General features: G+C 63.7%; 4 protein-coding genes across 8 annotated transcripts; 1 reads left to right on the top strand and 3 right to left on the bottom strand.

Annotated features, from left to right (window-relative positions):
• Positions 1–324: 324 nt before the first annotated feature.
• On the bottom strand, positions 325–3,255 carry CHLRE_02g075000v5 (uncharacterized protein). Of its 5 annotated transcripts, XM_043059128.1 has the most exons (9): positions 2,447–3,255; positions 2,316–2,328; positions 1,970–2,000; positions 1,773–1,834; positions 1,557–1,611; positions 1,347–1,418; positions 1,144–1,155; positions 884–962; positions 325–693 (listed from the first exon to the last, which is right to left on the bottom strand). In XM_043059128.1, exons 1-9 carry the CDS (start codon positions 2,482–2,484, stop codon positions 615–617), a joined length of 441 nt encoding a protein of 146 aa, XP_042926762.1. In that variant the 5' UTR covers positions 2,485–3,255; the 3' UTR covers positions 325–614. The 5 variants fall into 5 exon arrangements, with proteins under 5 accessions (XP_042926762.1, XP_042926764.1, XP_042926761.1 ...); XM_043059130.1 differs by having other exon boundaries at positions 884–1,155; positions 1,330–1,418; positions 2,369–2,545; XM_043059129.1 differs by lacking the exons at positions 884–962; positions 1,144–1,155 and having other exon boundaries at positions 1,330–1,418.
• On the bottom strand, positions 2,594–3,825 carry CHLRE_02g074976v5 (uncharacterized protein). Its single transcript, XM_043059127.1, has one exon. The coding sequence runs from the start codon at positions 3,720–3,722 to the stop codon at positions 3,558–3,560; it is 165 nt and encodes a 54-aa protein (XP_042926766.1). The 5' UTR covers positions 3,723–3,825; the 3' UTR covers positions 2,594–3,557.
• Positions 3,826–4,643: 818 nt separating this feature from the next.
• On the bottom strand, positions 4,644–13,815 carry CHLRE_02g074950v5 (uncharacterized protein). Its single transcript, XM_043059126.1, has 25 exons — positions 13,496–13,815; positions 12,950–13,063; positions 12,520–12,771; positions 12,133–12,249; positions 11,872–11,947; positions 11,573–11,657; positions 11,395–11,443; positions 11,214–11,266; positions 10,935–10,941; positions 10,585–10,740; positions 10,300–10,343; positions 10,183–10,217; positions 9,635–9,640; positions 9,350–9,461; positions 8,972–9,122; positions 8,382–8,417; positions 8,155–8,239; positions 7,819–7,891; positions 7,394–7,619; positions 7,198–7,246; positions 6,902–6,923; positions 6,565–6,631; positions 6,392–6,442; positions 6,101–6,191; positions 4,644–5,871 (listed from the first exon to the last, which is right to left on the bottom strand). Exons 1-25 carry the CDS (start codon positions 13,577–13,579, stop codon positions 5,819–5,821), a joined length of 2,094 nt encoding a protein of 697 aa, XP_042926760.1. The 5' UTR covers positions 13,580–13,815; the 3' UTR covers positions 4,644–5,818.
• A 100-nt stretch (positions 13,816–13,915) lies between these two features.
• On the top strand, positions 13,916–23,011 carry CHLRE_02g074900v5 (uncharacterized protein). Its single transcript, XM_043059125.1, has 14 exons — positions 13,916–14,122; positions 14,278–14,397; positions 14,667–14,860; positions 15,092–15,680; positions 15,921–16,031; positions 16,245–16,340; positions 16,655–16,868; positions 17,242–17,450; positions 17,739–17,837; positions 18,004–18,108; positions 18,290–18,391; positions 18,640–18,753; positions 18,933–21,136; positions 21,422–23,011. The coding sequence occupies exons 1-14, from the start codon at positions 14,069–14,071 to the stop codon at positions 21,597–21,599; spliced, it is 4,389 nt and encodes a 1,462-aa protein (XP_042926759.1). The 5' UTR covers positions 13,916–14,068; the 3' UTR covers positions 21,600–23,011.
• The last annotated feature ends 37 nt before the right edge of the window (positions 23,012–23,048 follow it).

The following is a 23,048-nucleotide window of genomic DNA, read 5'->3' as shown; positions in this document are numbered from 1 at the left end:
GGGGCTTAGGAAACATTGTGCCAGACCCCATGCCCCGAAATCCCCCGGGGACCCCCTTGAGGGGACGACCGACCCCCTCACGGACAAAACCTTGTTGTTCAGGGGTTAAAACCCCTCCAATTTATACCAAAGTGGTGTCAATCGACTTCTCCTGACGAGCACTATCACTCCGTGTCATCAGCGGTCCTGTTCTGAGACGGGCGGGATCCTATCCATGGAAATCCCCTCAACCCCAACATTGGCCGCTGCGCGCTGCTGACCCGATTTGCTGATTTGTAGATGGCTGGGACACCCGCCCGCACGACCCGTCGCTTGGGGCACCCTGCTCATTCATGTTTACAGGAGCAGTACTTGTGGCAAGGGGCCACCGCTACGCCAAACTGCCTTTCGCATTCATATTGACAAGGCATCCGAAGGTGTAGAATTTGCACATGAATAAACACACGTCATCAGTCATTGTTCGAAGGACGCGGCGTTGCGCACCGCACATGCCAAGGCAGGCAGGCAACCGAGCCAGGCACGCTCCACCAACGCGGCCATGGCATGTACGGCATCAGGACAAGTTGCGCTCAGTATTTGCACAGCCCTGCTTTGTCGCAGAGCCCTGGACCCGTTTAGGTTCCACCATTGCGGATCATGACCTCACGCGTCTCCTGGCAGATGGCGCACGCGCTGCAGCAGCACGTGCACATGCTGCAAGAAGCGAGCAAAGGCAGGGAAAATGGGCAGGTTGGTATGACGTAAGCGTTGCCGTTTGGTTTAGCGGGAACTCAGCAGTTCAAGTGGTCACGCTACGACTGCGGTTATCGCCATGTTGTCCAATCCCACAGCCATTGCGATTATTCCGATACGGCAAGTCTGGATGGCACGCCAGATGACTTACCAGTCTGTAGCGCCAAATGATGCAAGCCAAAGGAGATATCGGGACGGGGAAGGGGCGGGGCGAAGCGTGAGAGGTGACACTGCAAGATATGGCCGGATACGCGCTCCCGTATTTCCGTTTGCCTTAACCATTAGGACAGACACACATGGTCACAGACACACGGTACATATGTCGCGCCTCTAGGCAGTGCCAGATCGCATTGCTACCACAACCCGTGTTGAGCGGTACTGGGCTCCTGAGACTGCCCCTACCATACCCACCATTGCATCCATCTGGGAGGAAGGCATGGCAAAGATTGGCAGTGGAGGGAGGTTGTCAGTGAATTGGAAACAAATGTGCGAGAGGTCCAGCAGGATACCATGCCCCTAAACCCATGCCCCGACGTCTGCAAATACTACTGGGCCCCTGAACGACAGGTGCATATACTTCAGGCGCTGTAGACACACCCGCCACAGACACCCACCTCCTGGGATGCCGTACTTGTTGCGCAGGTGGCCGCGCACGCCCATGTGGATGATGCAGTTCAGGCCGAGCACTGGGCACGCAGTCAGGGGACATACACTTCAGAACGCGACGTGAGGAGTACACCAGTCAGTACTTCAGTGCCGTGGGGCTGACTTGAGCATTACATTGTACATGCAAAACCCCCACGCACAACACCCGCGAAACTTACTGCTCAGCAGGGTGTAGCAGCAGCAACCCCCAAAGCAACTGCCGCCGCAGGTGACCTGTGTGATTCAGGTGTCAAGAACAACTATGAATAAATGTCGTTATGCTCTGTCACGGTAATGCCACGAAGCACGGACTTGCAGGTCGCCTGAGCGCACATGGTCCCGGTTAATAGCCACACACGTTTCCAGCATTGTAGCACGCACACAAAGTGCCTCACCTCAGGGCCCAGGCGCGCAACCAGCGAGCCGTACGAGCAAGGCGTACAGCACATTACGTACACTGCATGGTGTGGTAAAGAGGCCTTGGTAATGGTGGCGTGGGTCGGAGGTGAAGGCCTATCCGGAGGTAATTAATGCGTATCCCCGCCAACTGGTACCACACCGGACCGCATACAATAGGCCATAGCGTACTTACGGCATGTTCCAAAGCCGCCTGGCGCGCCGCACTGCAGAAACAACGAGAGTCAAAGCATATGGATGCGGATTACAAAGCATATGGGGTGTGTAAGTCAAGTCAACTTCCGCTTCGCACTGCTGGGCTTCCCGCATGAAGCGAACCGTCGTTGAGTATTCGCCCTGTGCCCCGCCATGTCGAGGCATGGAGAGGTGTTTGTTTCTCTGCTACCGGGGCAATCGCTAACAGGCCCAATGCCGGGGCACGCGGCCAATTCTCAGCTCCAGTCAGCATCGACACTGCTCTTCGCCTGCACTGGCGCTCCGACACTATCCCGTTTTTTAAAAGCTTCCAGCTGTACACCTACCCAGTCACAGAGCCTGCAGCCATTGAATGGTCGGGAGTTGGGGAGTCAACAGCAAGCTTTGCATGCCGTGGGCGCAACGGGCGAGTGTATTTGAGAGCGAGTGCTTATCAGCAACCTCTCATGTGACTTACCCGGTGCTCCAGTTGCCCTGAGCGGGAGCGACGGCCATTTCGCTGTTGTTTGCACGCGCGACAAGTATAAGGCGAGCAGGCAGCAGGTCCTGCGGTAACTACCGGATATGTATGAGTGTAGAGTACAAATTGTATTGTAGGCTGTATGACTTCGACGCGTGAGATTTGAAGGAGGGCTGGCAGGTACTCGAGATGAGGTGCACCTCGAAACCTGTGCGCGTTCTCACTTCAGGCCACAAATGTGCATGTTCACCGTGTTAAATCATACAGAGATATCCTGAAGCCGAAGGGGCGTGTGAACGCGATATTCGAAAGTGTGTCGGTTGTTGGCCGCAAGGTGCCCGTGCCCTCTTGCGCTCCAATAATTGCGCTCAATGACCTAGCTATGGGGGTTGGTTAGCGGGGCACACATCCCACCGCGGCCCGGATGGGGGCCGAATGCCCTTGTTGCGCGCCCCCAGGTAGCTTGGCTTGCCGCGGGCTTGCTCTTGGCTCTCAATGTGAGCTATGCTCAAGTGGCACTGCCGCCTTGACTGCCGCTCCAGAACTTGTAGCGCCTCCCCTGCCCCCTGGGCCAAGCTGTGATTAGCACTTCAGCTTGCACACGGCAAGGTGAGCTCTCCGCTTGCACGCCAGCCACGCCCATTCTCATCTCAGCCAGGGCCAGCCAGGGCCGTGCCGCACAGTCTGCTTGCTGCAACGTGACCCAAGATTACGTTATCGACGTGCTTGAAAAGACGCAACACGCACAAGCGAACATGACGTTGTAGAGCCGAGGCCAGTAAGCTAGCACAAGCAAAGAGAAAAGCGTGAGCATGAGCAGCGACCGCAACTGCTACGTTACCTTTGACGAGATAACCGCGCGCCAAGCTGCGCCACTCCGGCGTCCTAATGCTTGTGACTCTCAGCTGGTGTATACGGCTGTCAGAGGCTGGGCTGCCGTGGACTGGCCGCAGACTACCAGCGAAGGCTGCGATGCGTTGTGACAACGCGAACCCCAAGAGACCTACCTGGAACGCAGCCAGGCATCCGCGGTGAGCCAGGAGTAGTACGTACATGCGAGGACAAGAGGACAGAGAACGGCAGAAAGGAGGGTGCGGCATGGCGGTTGTCAAAACGTTGAGGCCGGCGCAGAAAACAAACCAGGGTGGCTGCCTAGCTGCGGCCGGGCTGACGCGAAGGCTGACTGGCTGCTGTAGCTGGTGAGCCGAGAGTGGTATGAAAGGCTGGCGCCGGCCAGGCGAGTTGGGCATGAGGCACCGCTGCATGGCGACATGATGCGCCTGGATGCGCCTTGGGGCTACGAACAAGATATGGTAGCTCGGCTCCTTCCAAAGCCCTTCCTGTCATAGATTCATGCCCATCATTTTATAAGTAACCATTCCCTCTGCACTCCATGAGTCGTGAGCCTCGGGCTGCGACAGCTTCCCCCGGAGCTTAGGCGCATGCACCATTCTCGTATACAGTGCCCTCCACGGGTGCGACATGCTCCCATGGTGTATTAGGGCCATTCGTGGCCCTCGCCAACTCGGCGTCTTTATCGGGGCGAGCACTCCTCGTATACAAAGACGGGGCACGCGGCACCCGTATTCTGCGGGACCATCTCGGGCTCAGAGAGAAACCCCCCTCCCCTGGCTGGCTGGCTACCGTCCACAAAGCTACGTACGGTACATGAGTCCTAGCCAAGCCGCAGCCCGCCACAGTCGCACATCATGGCTCATGCGGTCGTGCCGGAAGCAGGTGTGACACAGGCGCACACAAGGAGGGGCACACATGCCCGCCTGGGTGGGCTGCACGGGGCTGCGTGGGAGCCTGTGATGTCCGGGTGTCCATACACCGGGTGTCCTCCGGGTGCCCATACACCAGTTCGACATATGCAGAATGTAGGAGCGTGCATGCGGCGCGTACGAGATCAGAAGCGGTACACGCCGAGTGTGTAGGGGGTTCAAATTTTGCGGAGGGCGGGAGTCCTGTCTGTCAGAACAAGGTAGGTGCCCCCCCGAAGCACGGGACAAGCGGACCTTTCATCGAAGCGCGGCCTGCACCAGGGGAACCCCTGGCCTGCACAGTTCTTGTTTCAGCCCAGGCGTCGACGCAAGCACGCATGGACAGGGGGGCGGCTGGGGGTTTCCGCCCCCGGATTTCGCTTCGCTCCAAGGGCTCAGCCCAAAAACGCGGAGAGAGGGTACAACAGGGTGCAACAATTAGAAGGCGTCGTGCGCATTTTGTTTCCTTGAAGCATCTTCGATAACAGTTGGGAGAAGGAAGTCCCCGAGTCCTCGACCATCCCCACCCCGTGTGAATAGGAGCATTGCAGGCGACATGGACCACACGGTTTCGTGCATTGGAGGCAATTCACGCATCTGGCGACTGCCGAAGCGGGATTTGTGCCTGTTGACCAATCAATGCGTGGCCCGGTTAGCATTGTTATGGCGGTAAAGGCTGCACACCGCGGATGCGCACTCCCAACTCAGTAACGCAGTAATGACATGCCCTGGGTCGAAGGGATGCAAGCTCCGTTGTAAGTCTTACACTAATACCCAGCGCTACCGCATTCACAACAGGAGTCCGTAAACGGCTCTAAAATTACTGCTCATCACGCCAAGTAGTCGCGTCGAAGGAATGCTGCCAACGGATCACCAGGAGAACAGATAATGAGTCCTTGCACATGGGCAATGGGTAGATCGATGGGTGGCAAATGAGACTACACACGTCCCAAGAGAGCGGACGGCGATATCGGATTGACTGCCGTTACTGCCACATTGCCAGCATTTCACCTCGTGAGGGTGGTTCGAGTTCGAGGGTCATGTCACGCTCCTGCCACAGTACATAAATGCTATCTCAAAGTCATCAGGCGACGGGCATGGCAATGGTCGCCCAGGCCCGTACACACGGTTCTACCATGGCCCCGGCAAGCTGTACGCACGATGGCTGCTGGCCCCAACCACAGTCAAGCGTTTTAATTGGTTACGCAAGAATATGTAGCGCTTACACGCGCAGTGCAAATGATCACACCGTGCTGACGGACCTACCGGGTGAAGCGGACATGCCACCAGAACACTTGCAATACCGAGCTCACATTGTGGTCCTCACGTTCCAAACGGTCGGTGCTAAGACAAGTGTTCCCCGGTCACGGGAAAAGGGGCTGAGCCCCTCCACAGTCTGAGGCCGAACAACCTCATCGCCCGGACATAGCCGGGGTCGGTTTCCACAGGCACATAGCCAAGAAAATGCTAAGAAAACAATACGGTAATCGCCCCAGGCGCTGCTGGTTGTGCTCTCGGCTATTCGTCTCTTGGCGCTGACAGGCCACCTGGTAACGCCGAGATGGCCTCTGCAGCCGGCCGGCCGGCCGCGGTCTCCTGCGGGTGCTCAGCCCGACATGCAGCTGCACGCGTTGCGCGCGGTGGTGACGGTACGAGGGTCTGCAACACCGCAGCGGGCACATGCGCGCGCACACACACACACACTCGTGTCATGCCAGGTCAATGCAGCCCGCACGGCCAGCCCCCGGCAAATGGTGGGGGGAGAGGGGTAGATGGCCTGGCACGCACAGCCACTCAGGGCACCTCCAGCCTACTGCTAGTGGAGCAGTGGCCGTGGCCGCATACACATGCACCGGAAACAGGACCCCAGCTGCTGCCCATCACGCACCAAAGTAGTCGTCGTGTCCGGGTGTGGCGGGTTGCAGCGGCGCCACCGGGTATTCGTACGACACCATCGTGGTGTTGTTGCCGGGCTCCTCCTGGAACCAAAAATACGTTGCATGTTTGGTGTACGGTGGTTAGGGGTTGGGGGAAAGTCGTACCAAAAAAAGGAGGGGTGTGGCGTGGGGGCCATGTGAGGCTTGTGGTCAGAGGAAAGGCCGCGCGCAGCATCAAGGGCTTGGCGCCGCAAGTTCGACACAGGCCTAGGTGCTCTGCAGCTGGGCATGTTGCCTCGCACCTCGACGCGCAGGTGGAATGTGATGAAGCCGGGGAACTTGGTGTCGTTCGCCTGCAGGTGAAGCACTCACACCAGTTAGCCAGCGCACCAGCAGTACCGATACTCAGTCTCCGGCTGTGCAGCCTCCCCCCACGCCCCGTCGACCAGGCCGCCCTCCGCCAAAGCCCACTCACGTCGTGTTCGACCACCTCGCACCAGTTGCGCTTGTTCTCCAGGATCTTGCCCACGCCCACCTTGTTCCTGTCAGTTGAGCGGGCGAGGGGCAAGGCAGCAGCAGCAGTGCGGTCCCTGTCATTCATCAGCCGCCTGGTGTTGGTGTTGGAGGCAGAGCAAGCGGCCCGTGCCTCGCTGGACCTCATGGACTGGCCAACAGCACCCACAGAACCCGAGCGCCACTGCCACTGCCACAATATCTAGGCCCGCGACCCAGATCACAGTCATAGAAATGGGTCTGCATGAAAATCATAGATTCGGCTTTGAATTTCTCCCCTCCTCCTCCCCCGCACCCACTTGATGATGCGGTCCATGCGGTCTGTGGGCCGCGCAACCGGTGTGCGTGTGTTGGAGCAGGCAGAGCAAGGGGATTGATGAGTGCACGGAGGAGGCGAGCAGTGGTGCCATTGGGTGTGCACGGGTAGTCCTTGACAGCTACGACGGCCCCAAGGCCTGGACCCATGGCCTTGCTTCCGTTCGGGGGTGCAACATGAGCTCATTCGTCGGCCTAGCGTGGGCTTTCCGGCCGCCCAACTATCAACTCAAACTCGCATGCCACATGTCACTAAGTCGCTGCCGCCTGCAAGCCTCACATGACGTGTACTTGTTGATCTTGCCAGGTGCCGAGAAGTACTCCAGCACCTGCGTGAGCAGTTGGCGGCACACCCTTGAGCCCGCCAGGCCGCTAAGGACGGACACGACACGCACACAAGCAATCCGCAAGGTGGGTACTGTCGCGAGCCATGGGGCCCGTCACACACAGGGCCGCGCTCCCCTCCCACGGCGCACCCGCATGAGGCCGGACGGCGGCGGCGGGTTGGCAATGGCGCTGCTGACGATCTGCGGCATGTAGCGGTAGTCCTGCCGCTCCTGCCCCTCGGGCGGGGAGGGGTGGGAGTACAGGTGGCCGGCGCCGCACACGTGCACGTCGCCGCTCAGCAGCGTCACGCGGCAGCCGCGGTAGCGCGACAGCATCTGCAGGTGCTCGATCAGGAAGCGGCGCTCCTCCTGGTGGCTGCGGTGGGGTGGGGTGGAATGGGCCACATGCATGCACAGGGCCAGGGTTGGGGGTGCGAGCTCTGGGAAGGCGAGGGGCCGGCACCATTTCCGCACTCAGGCACGCGCCCCCTTCCCTGCTAGCACCTGGCGCGCTGCCGCACACCCAGCACCCGCCTCCTCCCGCGCCCTCGCCCCAGCACTCCCTGCACCCGCACCTCCTGGCTGTCCAGTGGTCGTCCAGGTCGTCCATGAGCTCGGGCTCGTTGAAGTGGTTCATGGGCGACGCGCCTGACGCGGCGACAGGGAGGGCAGGCAGGCAGCTAGTGAGTCAGGCAGGCAGGCAGGCGTACACGCACATTTGGTGGGGACCTGGAGGGCATTCAGATCTTGACAGCAAGAACGCGCCTTGGTGGGTGGGTGGGTAGGCGTGCTGGAGACTGGCGGCATGCAATGACCCGGGTTCAGGCGGTTGCGCAGGCCCAGGCCACTGCCATCACATGCCCTCACCAGGCGGACTGGCGGCCCCCTACTGGCGGCCCCCTACTGCTCACCGATCTTGGCCAGCATGCCCGACATGCACTCGGTGCCCACACAGCTCAGGATCTTCTGGCCGCCGCGGATGTGCGGGTAAACCACCTGCGGCGCAGCCGGGGACACAGGGAGCTGACGACACAGCGCTCCATCTCTCAGCGCCATGCCAGGTAGCGCCCGCATGCCAGCAGCAGAAAGTCCTGCTTCATGCAGGTGCAGGTGTTTGAGCCCCGCCCCGCCAGCTCACCGGGACCGTGAACACCATCACGACGTGGCGCACGTGCTGCGAGCGCAGGGGCACAGGGGATGCACACGAAGGGCGAGCGTGAACAAGGTGATGAACTGCACACAATGGGCTTGTAAGTTCAAGCAAAATCCGCCGTGGGTTTCTTGTTTGGTCTGTGCCTTTCAACACGAAGAATCCTGGGTGGGTCCAGAGGTGCCGCGCCCGACTGTCCCTGTGTCGCTGCCACCCGCCACCCACGCGTGCGACGCTCTAGGCCCAGGCCGCTGAGGTGGCATGCGCGATGGGCCAGCGCCCGTGCAGACATGCCGGCACCACGGGCGGCCTACAGCAGATTGCCCACCGCTGGCCCCTAAATGCCCCAACACCGGTACCCCAAGCGCCAGGGAGATGCGAAGTCGTCTGCAATTGCGGCTAAGATTGAGTCGCATAACAAGACTCAGGGGCTTTTTTGCGCTCTGGGCTGGTGCCGGCCGCCTGGGCTCAGGGCCTCCACTTGAAAGACCTGACGACTCCGTCCTTCCCACCCCGTCCTAGCACTATGTGTTTCCGTACTGGGGATGATGGAAACAACACCCCTGCCCTATCCTCACCACCGGAAGGTTGGTGCAGAGCATGGTGAGGCGCATGTAGTGCTCCAGCGGCAGGATCTGGTCGCGCAGGCGCAGGTGGCGCTGATCGCACGTGACCACCGCCGTGCTGCAGCCCAGCTCGTAGATGCTGACCATGGGCTTCTCGTGCTTGCTGCGAGCGCAGCCCAAACATCCAGCATATGGGGGGCAGTCAGTGTGCGGCGAAGTGGTGTTCACTGCGACCTTGCAAGTTTGAAGCGAGTATACAGTGCGCCACTGGCATCTGGCCTCCACGCTGCACGTTTCGTGTGCATTAGTTGCCACGGCTCTCCGCAACCTTTCTGCGTCCGTTCGTCCTGGCCTACCCACACCCTTCCCTTGCCCTGCCCCGTCGCTCACGAGCAGTGCTGCTGGAACACCGAGTACCAGGTGTTGGCCAGGTCGAATATGCCCTTGAACACGGTGCTGGACTGCAGGTATGGCGGGTACGAGCCCCAGCCGTCGAAGATGTCTGGGCCGGGCAGGGCAGGGCGGAGCAGGAGGTCAGGGGGCAGGGAACAAGGGAGCCGTGTCGGGCTGGCGTGGGGGAATCGACCACGGTGTATCGCAACGACAGCTGCAGTAAATACTGCGTTGATGCACATCCTGGGCTTGGGTTGGGGTTGGGGTGCAGCAGCAGCTCACCGTGATCTGGAGGCAGCCGCGAGGAAGGGAACCGTACAGCACCGTGCAAGGGGGGGGGGAATGGGTGGTTGGGAGGTAGGTTCAGGAGTGTCACACGGTACGCAGCATGGCATCCGAGGCAAGCACATGGACGAACGTAGAGGGCAAGTGGCGCTGACACCACCTACAGTCCTACACGGACACTGCCCGTTGCATGGCCAGCACACCTCACCGTCTGTGGGACGCCGCACACAGCCACGGCGTGTAGAGCGAGGGCGGGATCAGCGGGAAGGTCACATCAGTCGAGTGTGAGAAAGGACGGCACGGGGAAAGAGCAAACGCGAGCCGCAAGCAAACAGGTGGATACAAACAAGAGCGCATGTGTGTGCAGCATCAGCAGTAGCTTACCCTGGCGGATGGCAGTGCGGATGGATCCGGCGGCGCCACAGGTAGGGGTCGACAGGCAGCCAGGGGCAGGTAGCACAGGTCAGCTCACGCATGGGACCCCACGTCTGACGCTACGCCTCCGCTCCTCGAACACTCCCCGCTACACCGCCCTCCTTGGACACCCATGCCCGTAGCCCGGGGTGCTGCCGACAGGCAGCTGCATCCCCATGAAAGGGCAGGCGGCTGCAGCGCGACCCGCCACCCATGCAGGCACTCACACCCACTAGCCACTCGCGCACGCGCTCACCCACGACATGACCTGGGGCACCAGCGCATACATGTCCTATGTGCGCACAAACAAAGAAAAGGGGCAGGACCAACACAACGTCATGAGAACACGAGCGGTATTCCTGGCGACGCACGCCGCCGAAAAAAGGGCGCTGAAAATAAATGCTCCGGACTTGCAGACACGCCCGCTGCCCACGCCCCTTCCCTGACCTGCTGACATACTCAGGGGGAGCCCAGTAACCTACTCAGGGACCTCCTGGGCACCCAAGCCCCCGCCCCGGCCCTCCCCGCCTCACCGCGATGATGGGCTGCGCAAAGTGCACTGCGTAGTGGTGGAAGTAGTAGGCCTCCACCGCGGCGCGCATGGTGTCGGTGAAGGCGGCCTGCTGCTTGGTGGCGCGGTCCGCCGGCGTCTTGCGCGTCATGTCCAGGAACGGCTTCAGCTCCGGGACCTGAGCGGGCGCGTGGGCAGGGGGCAAAGCCCAGGGAGTGTGGAGACACGCGCATACGCTGTTGTGGTTCGTGAGGGCCTGTCGGTGAGTCTGCGCGCCTGCTGGTGGGTTTTGGATTAAGACGAAACACGGCCAGTGGAGCACAGGTACCAGTAACCCCGGGGCCGGGTGCAGGCTAGGACTTGCGAGCTCACCGTCCAGCTGGCGTGGGTTGGAATGACGGGGGTAAGGCAGCGCCGGAAGGAGGTACAGCCGTCGTTTCCAGGCATGGGAATGAAAGAATGTCAAGCAGCTGCAGTCGCGCTTGACAAGCGATGAGGGCATCCTGTAACCAGCCCCCTTTCGCCGTTGTGCGCTACCCCGACCATGGCTCCTGCTATACCGGTACACCAACAGGCACAGGCATAAGTGGCGGCTTTCCGTTTCCTGGTACCCCTCAACATGGCCACATACACCCTCTGCCGTACACTCACACGTCGTCGTTGTACAGCTGGTCACCGCCGCCCACCAGCAGGTGCAGCGGTTTCTGTGATAGCCACGGGGGAGGGAAGGGCGGTCAGGCACACGCAGCAGCGCCAGGGAATGCCTGCTGTCGCTGTTACCGTGGTCCGATGAAGCTTCCTTCTACCCCTTAGCCGCCTACATCTGTGTTACCTGACCGTGCGTCTTCTTGACGTCCTCCCACAGCGGCTTCATCCCGCCCCTGTAGAGAGCAGGCGTGCTTCCTTGGTGTCATCTCCGTCTAGCATTCAGCTGTGCAGACACGTCCTGCCCTCAGCATGCACACCGGACCTGCCCTTCCCCCGCCAGGAGCCGCAGCCGCCACACGCACCAGTACTTCTCACGCTTGTCCGCGGGCACGTCCAGTGAGAAGCCCGAGCAGCTGTAGTAGCCCCAGTGCGCCGGCTGCTGGTAGCCTGGGCGACACACAGGCAGAGCGGCAGAGCATTATGAGCGCCGTCAGCCGCAGGCTACAGCACGCGATAGCCGATGCCGGCCGCATCTCGTGCGCGTTTCCTTTCAACACTCAAACCCCGGCATCCCCGGCCACGCAGCAACACATTCCCTCGGGGAATTGCGGCTTGGAATCGCCCCAGGGGCTCGCGCCCGGCCGGCCCTGCCCGATCCTACCCGCAATGTAGAAGTGGAAGCGCTCGCCCTCCTGCGGCTTCAGCGCTTGCCCACGCACCGACACGCCGTAGAACACCTGCGCAGGGACATCTTATAGGTGAGCCACCGGCCCTGGCGTGCACTGCATCCCATACATGCTCTTCTTAAAACCCCCATCTTCCCCACCCACTGCCCGGCCCTCTAGGACCTTTCCGCCCCAGGTGCCGGCAGCAAGTTCAGCAGGGCGCCGTGCAAGACCCAACCTCGGCCCTATCACAGCACCTTGGTTTCCTGCGCCGCCACCGGCACTCGCATCATGAAGCGCACGGCCTTCCAGTCGTGGTACGTCTCCAGGAGTGTGGGCGCCAGCGGCGAGCCAGTGGGGTTGCCGGCCTCGTCCTGCAGTGCGTATTGCACGTTGCACGGCCCCGGGATGGGTGTGTGGATTTGAGGCGTTGGAAGGGACTCCCCGGCAGCTCATATGCCAGGCCCTCCCGCCCTCAGTTGCTCAGCGCACCGGCTGCGCGTTGCGCCCACATACGCCTTCTTCCCCGCCCCTTCCGCCCTCAGTCACGCATTTCTCACCTCTAACCACACCACCCCTCGTGCATCTCATTGAAAGCGACAGCTCTTCCTCTTTGACAGCCCCCAAACCTCATGCTGACGCACCTGCATGGTGACCACCACCTGCTCCACCGGCGCCTTGGTGACCAAGAGCACCGACCCCAGCCACACACGCGGCTCCGCAGCCGAGGCCGCCGTAGCCGCCGCCTTGGCCTGGGTGCGCTGCGCGCTACTGCGGCCTTCTACACTGACGCGGCTACCCTGCAGCTGCTCCTCCTTGAAGGCCATGTGGTTGGTGGGAGTTTCGGCCGCCTCGCCCAGGCGCTGCAGGCCCCAGAACTTCAGGAACGGCCCCACCTGCGGCGGCAGCAGGTTGCGACAGGGTGCAACACGCCACACCACATAACCTCAGCATGCGTCCCAGGCCACCATCACAACATTATGCTGTCCTCATTCGCGTCACCGTGCCAGCTGCACAGGCAGTGCTGAGGAGTAAGGAGCCGCTCTTGACCACATGTGCCTGCGGCGCCCTCACCGTGTCCGGCGCCTCAAGTTTCAGCCCACAGCATGTGTTTTCGATTCCGCATCCCTGGACGGGCGGTGTCCCAACATCCAAGTGCACAGCATCCAGAGCCGCCGCCTCTGCACCCTGTCAAGCGAGAAACGGGCGGGTTGGTTGCAGCTGCGCAGGTGGCGGCAGGTGGGGTGAGAAGCGAGGACCCACCACCACCATCACCATTGCGATCGTAACGGCTATCATGTTTACAGTGGGGTTGCTTCATACGGTCTCATGTTTTGTTAATGGGGCGAGAAACAACCCGGTCCCCCGTTGCCCTGTCGCCCATGTGACAGTTCGTGCAGCCCCCTTCCGTGGCGGGCGAACACGTCGTCCTTCGACGTGGCTAGCGGAACTCCGCAGGCCAGTCGAGTTTTTGCAAGAGCAGCGGTGGCACTGTACTATCGCTATTGTCTCTGGTTGTCTCTGCTTCATCCTCACGGCGCGCGAAGGAGCCGCAAGCACGCTTTTGCATCCAGTTCCAACCCCCTCGCGGTCGCTCCAGATGCCATACTGACCACATACCTCTGCTGCTTCACAGACAGGCCCGCATTGATGTCTGCAGGGCGCCCTCTCACTGAAAGTCCCTTTGCGTTGGAACCATCTCATTTTCGCACGTCGGTTTGTCACGCTTGAAAGCAATCCTCGGCTAAAGGCTAGACGTAGCTGGCAGTGAGTCAAGCCACCTCGTTATATATGCCCTGTGGCAGCAAACGGACTGTGGTCAACGCCCAGGTCTGCAAGTCGGAGCTGGACAGGTTTCGCAGTTCAGTGAGGCATAGACTTCTTGCTGTATGGCTTTCGCTGGACTGATCGAGCGTCGCATAGGCAAGGAGAAGGGGTTCAATTCGGATTGCCGAGCAATCGTGAGCAATCTGAGCGAAGCTCGATGAAATGAGGAATGCCACAGCTACAGCATTTTATAGACGAATTACACACGGAAATTATACTCTGTGACGCTCTGCACACGGACTGAACTGCCTCAGTTCAGTCGCGGAGGCTCAATAGCTTTCGTTGTACTATTAAGCGCGATGTTTGTGGTATAGGGCATTACGCATAGCAAATCCGCTGCACCGCGTGGAGTGTGCAGGGGTGGCGATGTCCTTGCCCCAAAGGGGGCCGGGCCAACTGGGCTCACCCCCGGCCCTCACGGTAAGGAGATCCTTGGTCGACGATGAAAAAGGGGCCACTCTGCAACGTCGCAATTTGCAAGAAGCTTGCGGGGGACCTTTTGTTGAAGGCCCCCGACACCAGTGGTAGATTTATCTTGCCCATCCGCTTGGGTTTTGTTTCTGTAAACTTACCAGGGATCCCGGCGTGACTTGCCGACTTGGGGAGCTTGGGGAGTGGGGCCTCGGCTGCGGGCCGGATGTGCGTGGCGTCGTCGGGTGGCACTTCGCCCAGCTGCGGCCCTCGGGGTCTCTGAGGTGCGTTTACATGGTTGTGGTGCATCTGAAAAACAAGCCAGCTCGGCTTGCCTCGACTGCCAGTCCTCGATTCCTGCCGCACCTGGTTCTTCCGGACTGGTCACGTTTGGATCGCCACGGCTGGCATTCTAATGGCAAACTCGAAGTCGCCAGGCATAAAAGGGGTTGCGTGGGCGAAGGGGGAGACGGTGCGCTGGCGTGACGTGTCGGGGCAGCGGCAGCACCAGCTCGCAGCAGTTTGACCCAGTTTTCCTCTTGTCCGCCCGCAGGCACTCGCGGCGTCGTGGGTGGATGCAGCAGCCACGTCTACGGCGATGCGGTCGTCTGACGTGCAGTCCTCTCAGCCCGGTCAGCCGCAGCAGCGGGGGCAGCAGGGCCGGGAAGGGGCGCAGCCAGGGGCGCAGCGACTTGCTGCGCCCGCAGCGCCCATGGCGTCCGCGACCAAGCTGCCGGCGCACAGCGGGTGCGTGCTGAGGCAGCTGCTGTGTGGTCATGGTTACACATGCTGTTGACAAAGGGGAATTATATGTGACTGCTTTGGTACTACGAGCAGGGCTCTGGTACCTGTTTGAACCAAACGCACCTCCGTGAGGCGATGCAGCCACAGCACATTTGGGGCACTAGCACTGTAGGACTTGTCCCCGTGCTGCGCCCTCACTTGCTTCTTGCTTCTGTTGCCGGGTGTGTGCTGCAGGGTGAGCGCCGGCGGGGTGGTGCTGGGCGTGCTGCTGACGGTGGCGCTGCAGATGGTAGCGCGCTGGCTGCAGCGGCAGCGCTGGGCGCGGCAGGTCATGGAGCTGCTGGACAGCCGGCGCAGCAGCGGCGCCGCCGCCAGCACCAGCACCAGCAGCAGGCTCAGCAGCGGGGACGGCATGGACGACGACGCGGCGGCCTGGGGCAGCTGGCGGCCGCGGGACACGTCGGGCGGCAGCAGCAGCCGGGCCAGCCTGGACCGCTCGACGCCAGGGTCAGGGTCGGCTGACGGGGAGTCGGGCGCGGCGGCGGCCACCCTGGCGTTCCTGGGTGGCTCGGGAGTGGGGGGTGCAGGTCCCGGTGGCGCGGGGACGATGGACGGCTTGCCGTCGGCGCCGCCGAACTCGCCCTCGGCGGCGGCGGTGGCGGCGGCAGCCGCCATGGGCGGGTTGCCGCCACCGCCGGTCGGCGCGGACCCTGGGGAAAGCGTTGAGTGGGTGAACATGTGCTGGCGCAAGGTGTGGCGGGTGTACCAGCGCGGTCTGGAGCGCTGGATCATCGACCTGCTGCAGCCCGTGTTCGACGGACTGGTGAGCGCACGTCGGGAGTCGGGACGCACAGGGGGGCTGCGGTTTGCTGCTGGTTAGAGGCCCCCGGGGGCCTGCGGTGGAGGGAGGCGGGCGCGCTGCAGGGGCCCCTCTGGGGCTTGCGCAGTCTGTGTCTACTGTCTATGTTAACCCGCCCGGCCACAGTTTGTCTTGGTAGTATGCGTCTGGCCCCACGCGCCGCCACTCACCCGCACCTCGCTGCATCCGCGCCGCACCCTTCAGGTCAAGGACGGCTCCGTGCCTCGCTGGCTGTGCCGGCTGCGGGTGGTGGAGCTGACGCTGGACCACGAGGCGCCCTACTTCTCAAACATGCGCCGCCGCAACAGCCGCAAGGTGGGGGGGAGGGGGCAGCCGATCGCGGGGGGGGGGTTCGTCGTGGGGCTGGGAATTGGGGCTGGGCCCAGGGGAGTGGGGACTGGACGGACCGCCTGGGGCCTGGGGCTGACGTGTGCGACTGGGCCGCAGGCTGTGCAGCCCGTGCGCGTGTGTGCCCGCGCGCTGACCCGCATGCTGTGTTGTTGCTGCACTGTCTGTGTCGCCGCCCAGGACTCGGACCTGAACGGGGTGGTGGACCTGCGCTACACGGGCGGCGCGCGCATGCTGCTCATGCTGGAGCTGGGCGAGGGGCGCTGGAGGTTCAAGGTGCGTGCGTGACCCGGGGGGGGGGGAGGGGGGCGGGGAGCAAGCCCCTCTGGGAAGGTTGTGGAGGGGTTGTCGTAGGGTGCAAAGGCCAACGCGGAGCGCGGCGCTAGGCTGCGGTCGAAACTGGACGAACCTGTGAGAAGATGGGGAAAGGCAGGGTGTGTCTCATGAGGCGCCTCTGGTGTGCGTGCCGATGCAGCAATGCGGGGCCCAACCCCATCACTGAACCACACCCACGGCCGCATACTCCCATGGCCACCATCGTCTGACTCGTCATGCCTGGAGTCCAACGTCCACCCGCCCGCCCGGCGCAGGTGCCTGTGCTGGTGTCGGACCTGGACCTGGAGTGCAAGATGTGGCTCAAGCTGCGGCTGGCGCCCATGTGCCCCTGGATCGGCACCATCAGCCTGGCCTTTGTGGGGCCGCCCAACGTCAAGGTGCAGCTGTCGCCCTACAACCGCGTGCGGCTCATGCGCGTGCCGGTGGTGCAGAACTACCTGCGCAAGCTGCTCACGGTGGACCTGCCGGGTGCGTGGCGCGGCGCGGGGCGGGGTGGGGTGGGGGCGTCGCAGCGCGGCGCGGCGGACGTGTCGGCACACGACAGACCGCGGCTGGGGGTGGGGGTGGATGGGGGGAGGTGGTATCGCCGTTCCCAGTGGGGGGTAGGCAGAACGGCGCGATGGGAACAGGCGGGGGACTGGCGCGGGGGCCGAGGTACACAGCCAGTCGCTTCGTACCCTGGCACCTTGATTGCACGTCAACACTGCCCGGGTCGCCGCGCTGGATCTCCACCAACGTCACCATTCCACTGGCTCACCCTGTGCACCCCTGCATGCACCATAGGAAGGCCAGACCTGTTATAATTGCGTTGGTGTGCTTGCTCCGTCCTCAACGCGCGCAGGCCTGATGGTGTTGCCCGAGCGTCTGGAGATCAACATCCCGCCCAGCGTCACCACCATTGCGGAGGCGGCGGTGGGGCGGGACACCATCATGCGCGCGGTGGCCAGCGCCGTGCTGCAGGCCGACGCCGTGGAGGCGGCGCTGCTGGCGGCGCTGCCGCTGGGGCCGCAGACGCCGGCGGGCGGCATCACGCTGCCGGAGGCCTTCAAGGCGAGTGCCGCGGAAGGGGGGGGGGCCGAGGGCGGGATAAGGGGCGGCGGCATTGCACGGCACAGGAGAGGGCAGCTGAGAGCTCGGCGCAAAAGCTTTAGCGTGGGTCCAGGCAAACAGACGGGAGCAGGGCGGAGGGACTGAACGGCGCTCGGCATTGGGCGCGCAAAGTGGTGCAGGATGGACACGCCCGCGCAAGATCTTGTCCTGGGCAGTGGATTGGCGTGTCTTCGCTCTGCCTGCCTGAGCCTGTGTGTGCACGTACATGTGTGTTCGTGTTGTGCACAGGGCGAGCTGAGCGTGACACTGCGGGAGGCGCGCAACCTGCCGGTGTGGGGCTTCCCGGGGCAGAGCAACCCCTACTGCCGTCTGGTGCTGGGAGATCAGGTGAGGCGGGCCGAGGCCAGGGCGGGGGCCGGAGCAGGGGCGCGCCGATGTGCTGTGACAAGCTCTTGCTTTGCGAGGCGGCGCACCTGCTGGGCGCCTGATGCGCTGACCCTCATGTTGACATGCCCCTGAGCGCCTCGTGCCTCGCCCCGTCCCCACCCCGCAGGCCGTGCAGAGCCGGCGTGAGGGCGACACGTCTCACCCGGGCCGCCACCGCGCGCCGGTGTGGAACCAGGAGTTCCAGTTCCTGGTGGAGGACCCGGGCGTGCAGGTGGGGGAGGCGGCGGGCGGGGGGAGCGTGAAGAGCTGGGGGCAAACAGGAGGCCGCAGGACGGCAGGCAGGAGTCGGAATGCCTACGGGCAGGGTGGCACTGTGCGCCGCCGTACGTTCGGCCAGCGGGGGTGGTCGCATTTGCCGAGCTCTGCCGCTGCCGCTGCTGCCACCTCCGCAGGTGTTGGAGATGCTTGTGAAGGACAGCCACCTGACGGGGCGCACCGAGGTGGGCCGCGCCTCCATACGCCTGGAGGACCTCATCAAGGCGCAGCAGGGCGCGGTGAGCAGCAGCGCGGGGCAGGGCGGGCGGGGCCGGGGTGCCGGGTGCGGCCGCGGGCCCAGTGGGAGTGCACCGGGCGGGAGGCGGACCATGGCCGGGGAGGGGGGGGACGCCGGACTGCCGGTGGGGTGGCAGGCAGCGGGGTCGTGCAGCGTTCGCCGTGGTGCGTCATAATGCATGAAGAACGTGTTGTTGTGACGGCCTTCCTCTCTCCCTCTTATCTGCCCTGTCCCGCGTGCTCCCTGCAGGAGGGCGGCAAGGTGTCCATGTGGGTGCCGCTGCAGGCGCCCGCGTCCTCCTACGGCATCACGGCGGCGGAGGACGTGCCCACAGGCGAGGTGCTGGTGGAGCTGACCTACAAGGTGAGGGGCAGCAGGGCAGAGGGCGAGGTGCGTGCGTGCGGGCAGGGTTACCGTATGCTGTAGCTGACAGCGGGTTAATTATGCCTGTAGTCCCGCCAGTTCCTCCTGGGTACTCTGCAAGACCGTAGTGCCCACCCACGCTCCCTGGTCACTGCCACTGTGGCACATGCGCCGCACAGGACTTTGACGACGACGAGCAGGACTCGGGATACCGGGAGGCGGAGAACTTCACAAAGCAGGCCGCAGCGCAGGCGCCCATCACAGACATCCGCAGCGCCGCAGCAGCCAGCAGCCGAGCCGCCGTCGCGGCCTCCGCCGCCGTGTCTGCCATTGCCATGACCAAGGCGGCGGCTGCGCGCGCAGCGGCCCGCGCAGCGCGCGCAGCGCAGGAGGCGGCCGCGGCGGCGGCGGGTGCGGCAAAGGGCGCAGTGGACCAGGGGGCGTCCATAATCGTCGGGCAGCCGGGCCAGGGCCAGGCGGCGGGCGGCAAGTCGCCCATCCAGCTGCCGGCGGGCCGTGAGCCCAAGGCGCTGCCGGCAGCCAGCGGTGCGACCACGTCAGCACCGGCGCCGCCGTCAGAGAGCGCCGTGGATGCGGTGGTGGCCGGCGCAACCGACGTGGAGACGGTGGCGGTGGCGGCGGCGCGGCAACGGCTGCGCGTGCTGGCTGAAGAGGCCGCGGCGGCGGCGGCGGCAGCTGCCAGCGCATCCTCGCAGGCGGAGGCGGCGGAGGTAGCGGGGGCGGCTGTGACGGCGCCCAAGCCTCGCTCGGTTGCAGACAGCGCGGCGGCGGTGCGGCGGGGGCGGGGTGGGCCCCGCGACGACGACCATGACGATGGCGGTGACGGACAAGGACCCGGCAGCGGCGGTGGCGCTGCCGCCGCTGCCCCGGTGCTGGAGCGCATTCCGGCTCTGGCGGTGGAGGCGCGGGGCGGCCGCAGCGCCGGTGGCACTGGGTCGGCGGGCGTGTCGTCGGCGATGGTGGCGGGTGCGGCGTCGCTGCCCACGTCGGCGGCAGCCGCCACCACTGTGGTCCTGGAGCGGCCGCCGGCACGTGTGGCGGGGGCGTCTACAGCCAGCATGGAGGAGGAGCTGTTCGCGGCGGCCCCAGGCGGCGGCGGCGGCATTGGCGACGGCGGTGTGTCCAGCCGCCACACCCTGGGCGTCCGCCCAGTGCTCGGCGGCGGCAGTGGAGACGGCGCCCGGCCCTCGGACGCGGCTGCGGCAGGGGTGCAGTCACCGTCGGGCGGCCAGGACGGGTGGAGCCACGTCCCGCCGACGCAGGCGACTGCCAATGGCAACGGCGCAGCGGCGTTGGCGCAGCGGCACACGGGGCCGGGGGCTCTGGTGGAGGCGGAGGCGGATGAGCAGGAGTGGCAGTCGGCGCCCTTGCAGCGGGGCCGGCTGGAGGACTACGACCTGGTCGGCGGCCAGGGCGCAGACGCACCGGCAACAGCGGCACACGGGGCGGCGGCCGGGACGATGGCGGACAGGGACGGCGACGCGGCGGGGGCGCAGGCAAGCAGCACTGCTGGTGGCGGGGGCGGCGGTGTCATGGGTGCTCTGGCCAGCCTGGCGACGGTGTCGGCGCACTCGCTCAGCAGCATCACACGCGGCTCTCGCCCGCCGGAGGCCTCGTCCTCGGCGCCCGGGGCGGCCGCGGATCCCGGCAGCAGCAGCGGCGGCAGCGGCGGCGGTGGTGGTACGGCCTGGCTGGACGCCATCGTGTCGCGGCTGCCGCGCTACAAGGCCCACCACGACGAGGATGAGGTGAAGCGCAAACAAGGCGCGTCAGGCAAGGACGGAGCAGCAGCAGCGGCTGCCGTAAAGCTTGACAAAGATGGCGTGACGGCTGCTGCGGCTGCTGCCGGGCTTGAATCCGCGGGCACAGCGGGCGAGGACCACCCCTGGTGGCAGTTCTGGGTGCCCAAGGGCGGCACCGCCAAGCTCAACGAGTCGCAGCAGCAGTCCGGCAGCTCCAGCTCCACCTCGCCCTCGGACTCGGACGGTGGCGCCAGCAGGCCACGTGCCGCCAACGCGGACGTGACCTTCTCCTCCACCGACGGCGGTGCCGCTGCCAACACGCCCGACGGCGGCAAGCCCTGGTGGCAGTTCTGGTCGTGGGATGATGGCGGCAAGGCTGGCAAGGGCAAGGCCGGCGAGGGCGAGGCGGCGGGGTCTGGGCTGAACGGCGGCGGCGCTGTGGGCGGCGAGGGTGAGGACGGCCTGGGCTCCAAGCCCGTGGAGGCCATTTACATCCCGCCCGACCTGCCTCTGGAGGAGATCGCGGCGGAGGTGCAGCGGCTCAAGGAGGACAGCTGGCGCGAGCGCAGCGACCACGTCAGCAGCCTCTGGATGAAGGCCGTGGAGCGCAACGACCGCAAGTGGGTGCGCGCGTCATGGCGCGGAGGCGGTTAGGCACAGCCGTATGTAAAGCCCCGCACCGCGCACCGCCGCGCGCAATGGCTATGCACGCGTGTGCTGCTGCAGCTGTCGGGCTCCTTCACCGGCCGGGCAGCTTGTCTGGATGCGCATGCAACACACGAGCCCGCACAAGGAGTTTTGAACCATTTCCCAGTTATTAGTGCCGGGCCCAAAACGGTGCTTTACGGCGTCCATGTCACACCTTCCCCTAACTCCCGTGTTGCTGCTCCTGGCGCTCCTTCCAGGTGGCTCATGCTGGCCGCCTTCCTGCTGTCGGTGGCGGTGGGGCTGCTGACGGTGGTGGCGTGGCGGCTGGAGCAGCTGGAGCACCTGCAGGCGGCGGCGCCCCAGATCGCGCTGATGACCATGCAGGCGGCGCTGCAGGTGCTGGAGGAGCAGGCGCGCAGCAGCGGCGGCCTGTGAGGCGCAAGCACGCAGAGGGAGGGAGGGAGGGAGGGAGGGAGGGAGGGACTCGGACGAAGAAGTCAGCAGCACAGCACTGGTAGACCTCATGTCAGCGAGCGGCATGGCAAGCAGCGCACTCGCCTCGGCGGGCCATGCGCTTGGCGTCAACCTTGGAGGGTGTCATACCTACCAAGTCATTCAGCCAGCCGGCAGCAGCAAAGGCGCTTGCAACGATCGCGACATACAACCTTTGGAGTAGATACATTGAATTTGCAACAGTAGCAGCAGCAGCAGCGGTTCAGGAGGGAGAGCCTCAGGAGAGACAGCGCGGGCAGACAGCTAGCAAGGCAAAGCGCAGTAATGTATAGCGCGGCTCCTGTTGTAGCTTCTAGTATACTCGTGGCCTTGGAAGTGGGCTTTTGCGCTGGGAGGTACGACCGCACCACACGCGTTCAGTATGGCAAGGCGCGGTAATGGGGCGGACCACGGACCTTGTGCATGTCAACACATGCGGTCGCGTGTGCTGTTGTAGGTTCTGGTCCTTCTGGCAACCAGGCGGATTGGCAAGGGGCCCTTCGCAGTTTCGGACAGCGCGCTTGGCCAGGCATCATGGTGTGCCCCACCGATCATATCATCATGGTGGCTGGGAGCGTGTTGCTGTGGAGAGGCAAGGCATTGTTGTTGTTCAATGTCAGGAGCACACACATTAAGCTCCAAGTTAAGTCTGTTATGCGGGCACATATGCCGTTGAGCGGGTTGAGGGCAGCTGTTGATGTCCAAATGTTGAAATGGGTTGAGGAGTAGGGCATGAGCTAGATTGAAGTGGCGCCGGCGCGCAGGAGGTTGAGACCTGCCGGTGTCTGGTTTGCTTTTGGGGTTGTTCCCTGCTGTGCTTGTGCTTGACAGCGGGACACAGCTGGACACATGGCGGGCGGTGCCTGGATGAAGTGCAGCAGATGGCAACAAGCACAAAGGATGGCAGGAGTTTCGCAGTCTTCCCCAGGGCAGGTGTTGACCGGTGGGCGTGCAAGCGCACGGTAATTGAAAGGGAGGTTCGGCGCAGTGTCCTGGAGCGGGGTGCACAGAGCTCCAGGGTAGCAGCGCATAGGATGGTAGGGGACCCATAACTTCAAGCCGTGCCCAGTCGTTGGAGTCCAGGAACATTGACAGTGGCAAGCGCAGCCGCGTACGGTACGCGCTCTATACCCACGCAAGAAAGAGCCAAAGAGGGGTTTTGATCTTAACGAGGTGATGGTGAACTGCTCTTCGCGGCCGAGTTGACGTTTAGTGGCCCAGACATTGCGCGGCTGCGAGCGTGCGCGCCTGCTTGCTGCGGCGGCACAAACAGCTAAGGCAAATAGGCAGCGACTCTTACCGATTGCGGAAAGGAAAACGCACTTCATGGGATTTCAGCGTTTCATCGAAACCCCGCAATCTTCCACCTTCCGGGACCCTTTGCCCAGTCTT

The sequence above is a fragment of the Chlamydomonas reinhardtii genome, chromosome 2 (assembly GCF_000002595.2).
Source record: "Chlamydomonas reinhardtii strain CC-503 cw92 mt+ chromosome 2, whole genome shotgun sequence".
Taxonomy (NCBI): Eukaryota; Viridiplantae; Chlorophyta; class Chlorophyceae; order Chlamydomonadales; family Chlamydomonadaceae; genus Chlamydomonas; species Chlamydomonas reinhardtii.
This window is presented reverse-complemented; position numbering and strand designations above follow the sequence as displayed.

Bases quoted from the DNA above. Each gene is read 5' to 3' on its own strand.
- CHLRE_02g075000v5 (XM_043059128.1), bottom strand. From the start codon at position 2,484: ATGGCCGTCGCTCCCGCTCAGGGCAACTGGAGCACCGG. The intron at 1,835-1,969 runs GTAAGTACGCTA...CACACCATGCAG, and splicing joins AGGCGGCTTTGGAACATGCC to TGTACGTAATGTGCTGTACG. The intron at 1,612-1,772 runs GTGAGGCACTTT...TGAATCACACAG, and splicing joins TTGCGCGCCTGGGCCCTGAG to GTCACCTGCGGCGGCAGTTG.
- CHLRE_02g074976v5 (XM_043059127.1), bottom strand. From the start codon at position 3,722: ATGTCGCCATGCAGCGGTGCCTCATGCCCAACTCGCCTGGCCGGCGCC.
- CHLRE_02g074950v5 (XM_043059126.1), bottom strand. From the start codon at position 13,579: ATGAGATGGTTCCAACGCAAAGGGACTTTCAGTGAGAGGGCGCCCTGC. The intron at 12,772-12,949 runs GTGAGGGCGCCG...CTGCCGCCGCAG, and splicing joins AACTTGAGGCGCCGGACACG to GTGGGGCCGTTCCTGAAGTT. The intron at 11,267-11,394 runs GTAACACAGATG...TGGCTATCACAG, and splicing joins TCAAGAAGACGCACGGTCAG to AAACCGCTGCACCTGCTGGT.
- CHLRE_02g074900v5 (XM_043059125.1), top strand. From the start codon at position 14,069: ATGTCCTTGCCCCAAAGGGGGCCGGGCCAACTGGGCTCACCCCCGGCC. The intron at 14,398-14,666 runs GTGCGTTTACAT...GTCCGCCCGCAG, and splicing joins CGGCCCTCGGGGTCTCTGAG to GCACTCGCGGCGTCGTGGGT. The intron at 17,838-18,003 runs GTGAGGCGGGCC...CCCACCCCGCAG, and splicing joins GTCTGGTGCTGGGAGATCAG to GCCGTGCAGAGCCGGCGTGA.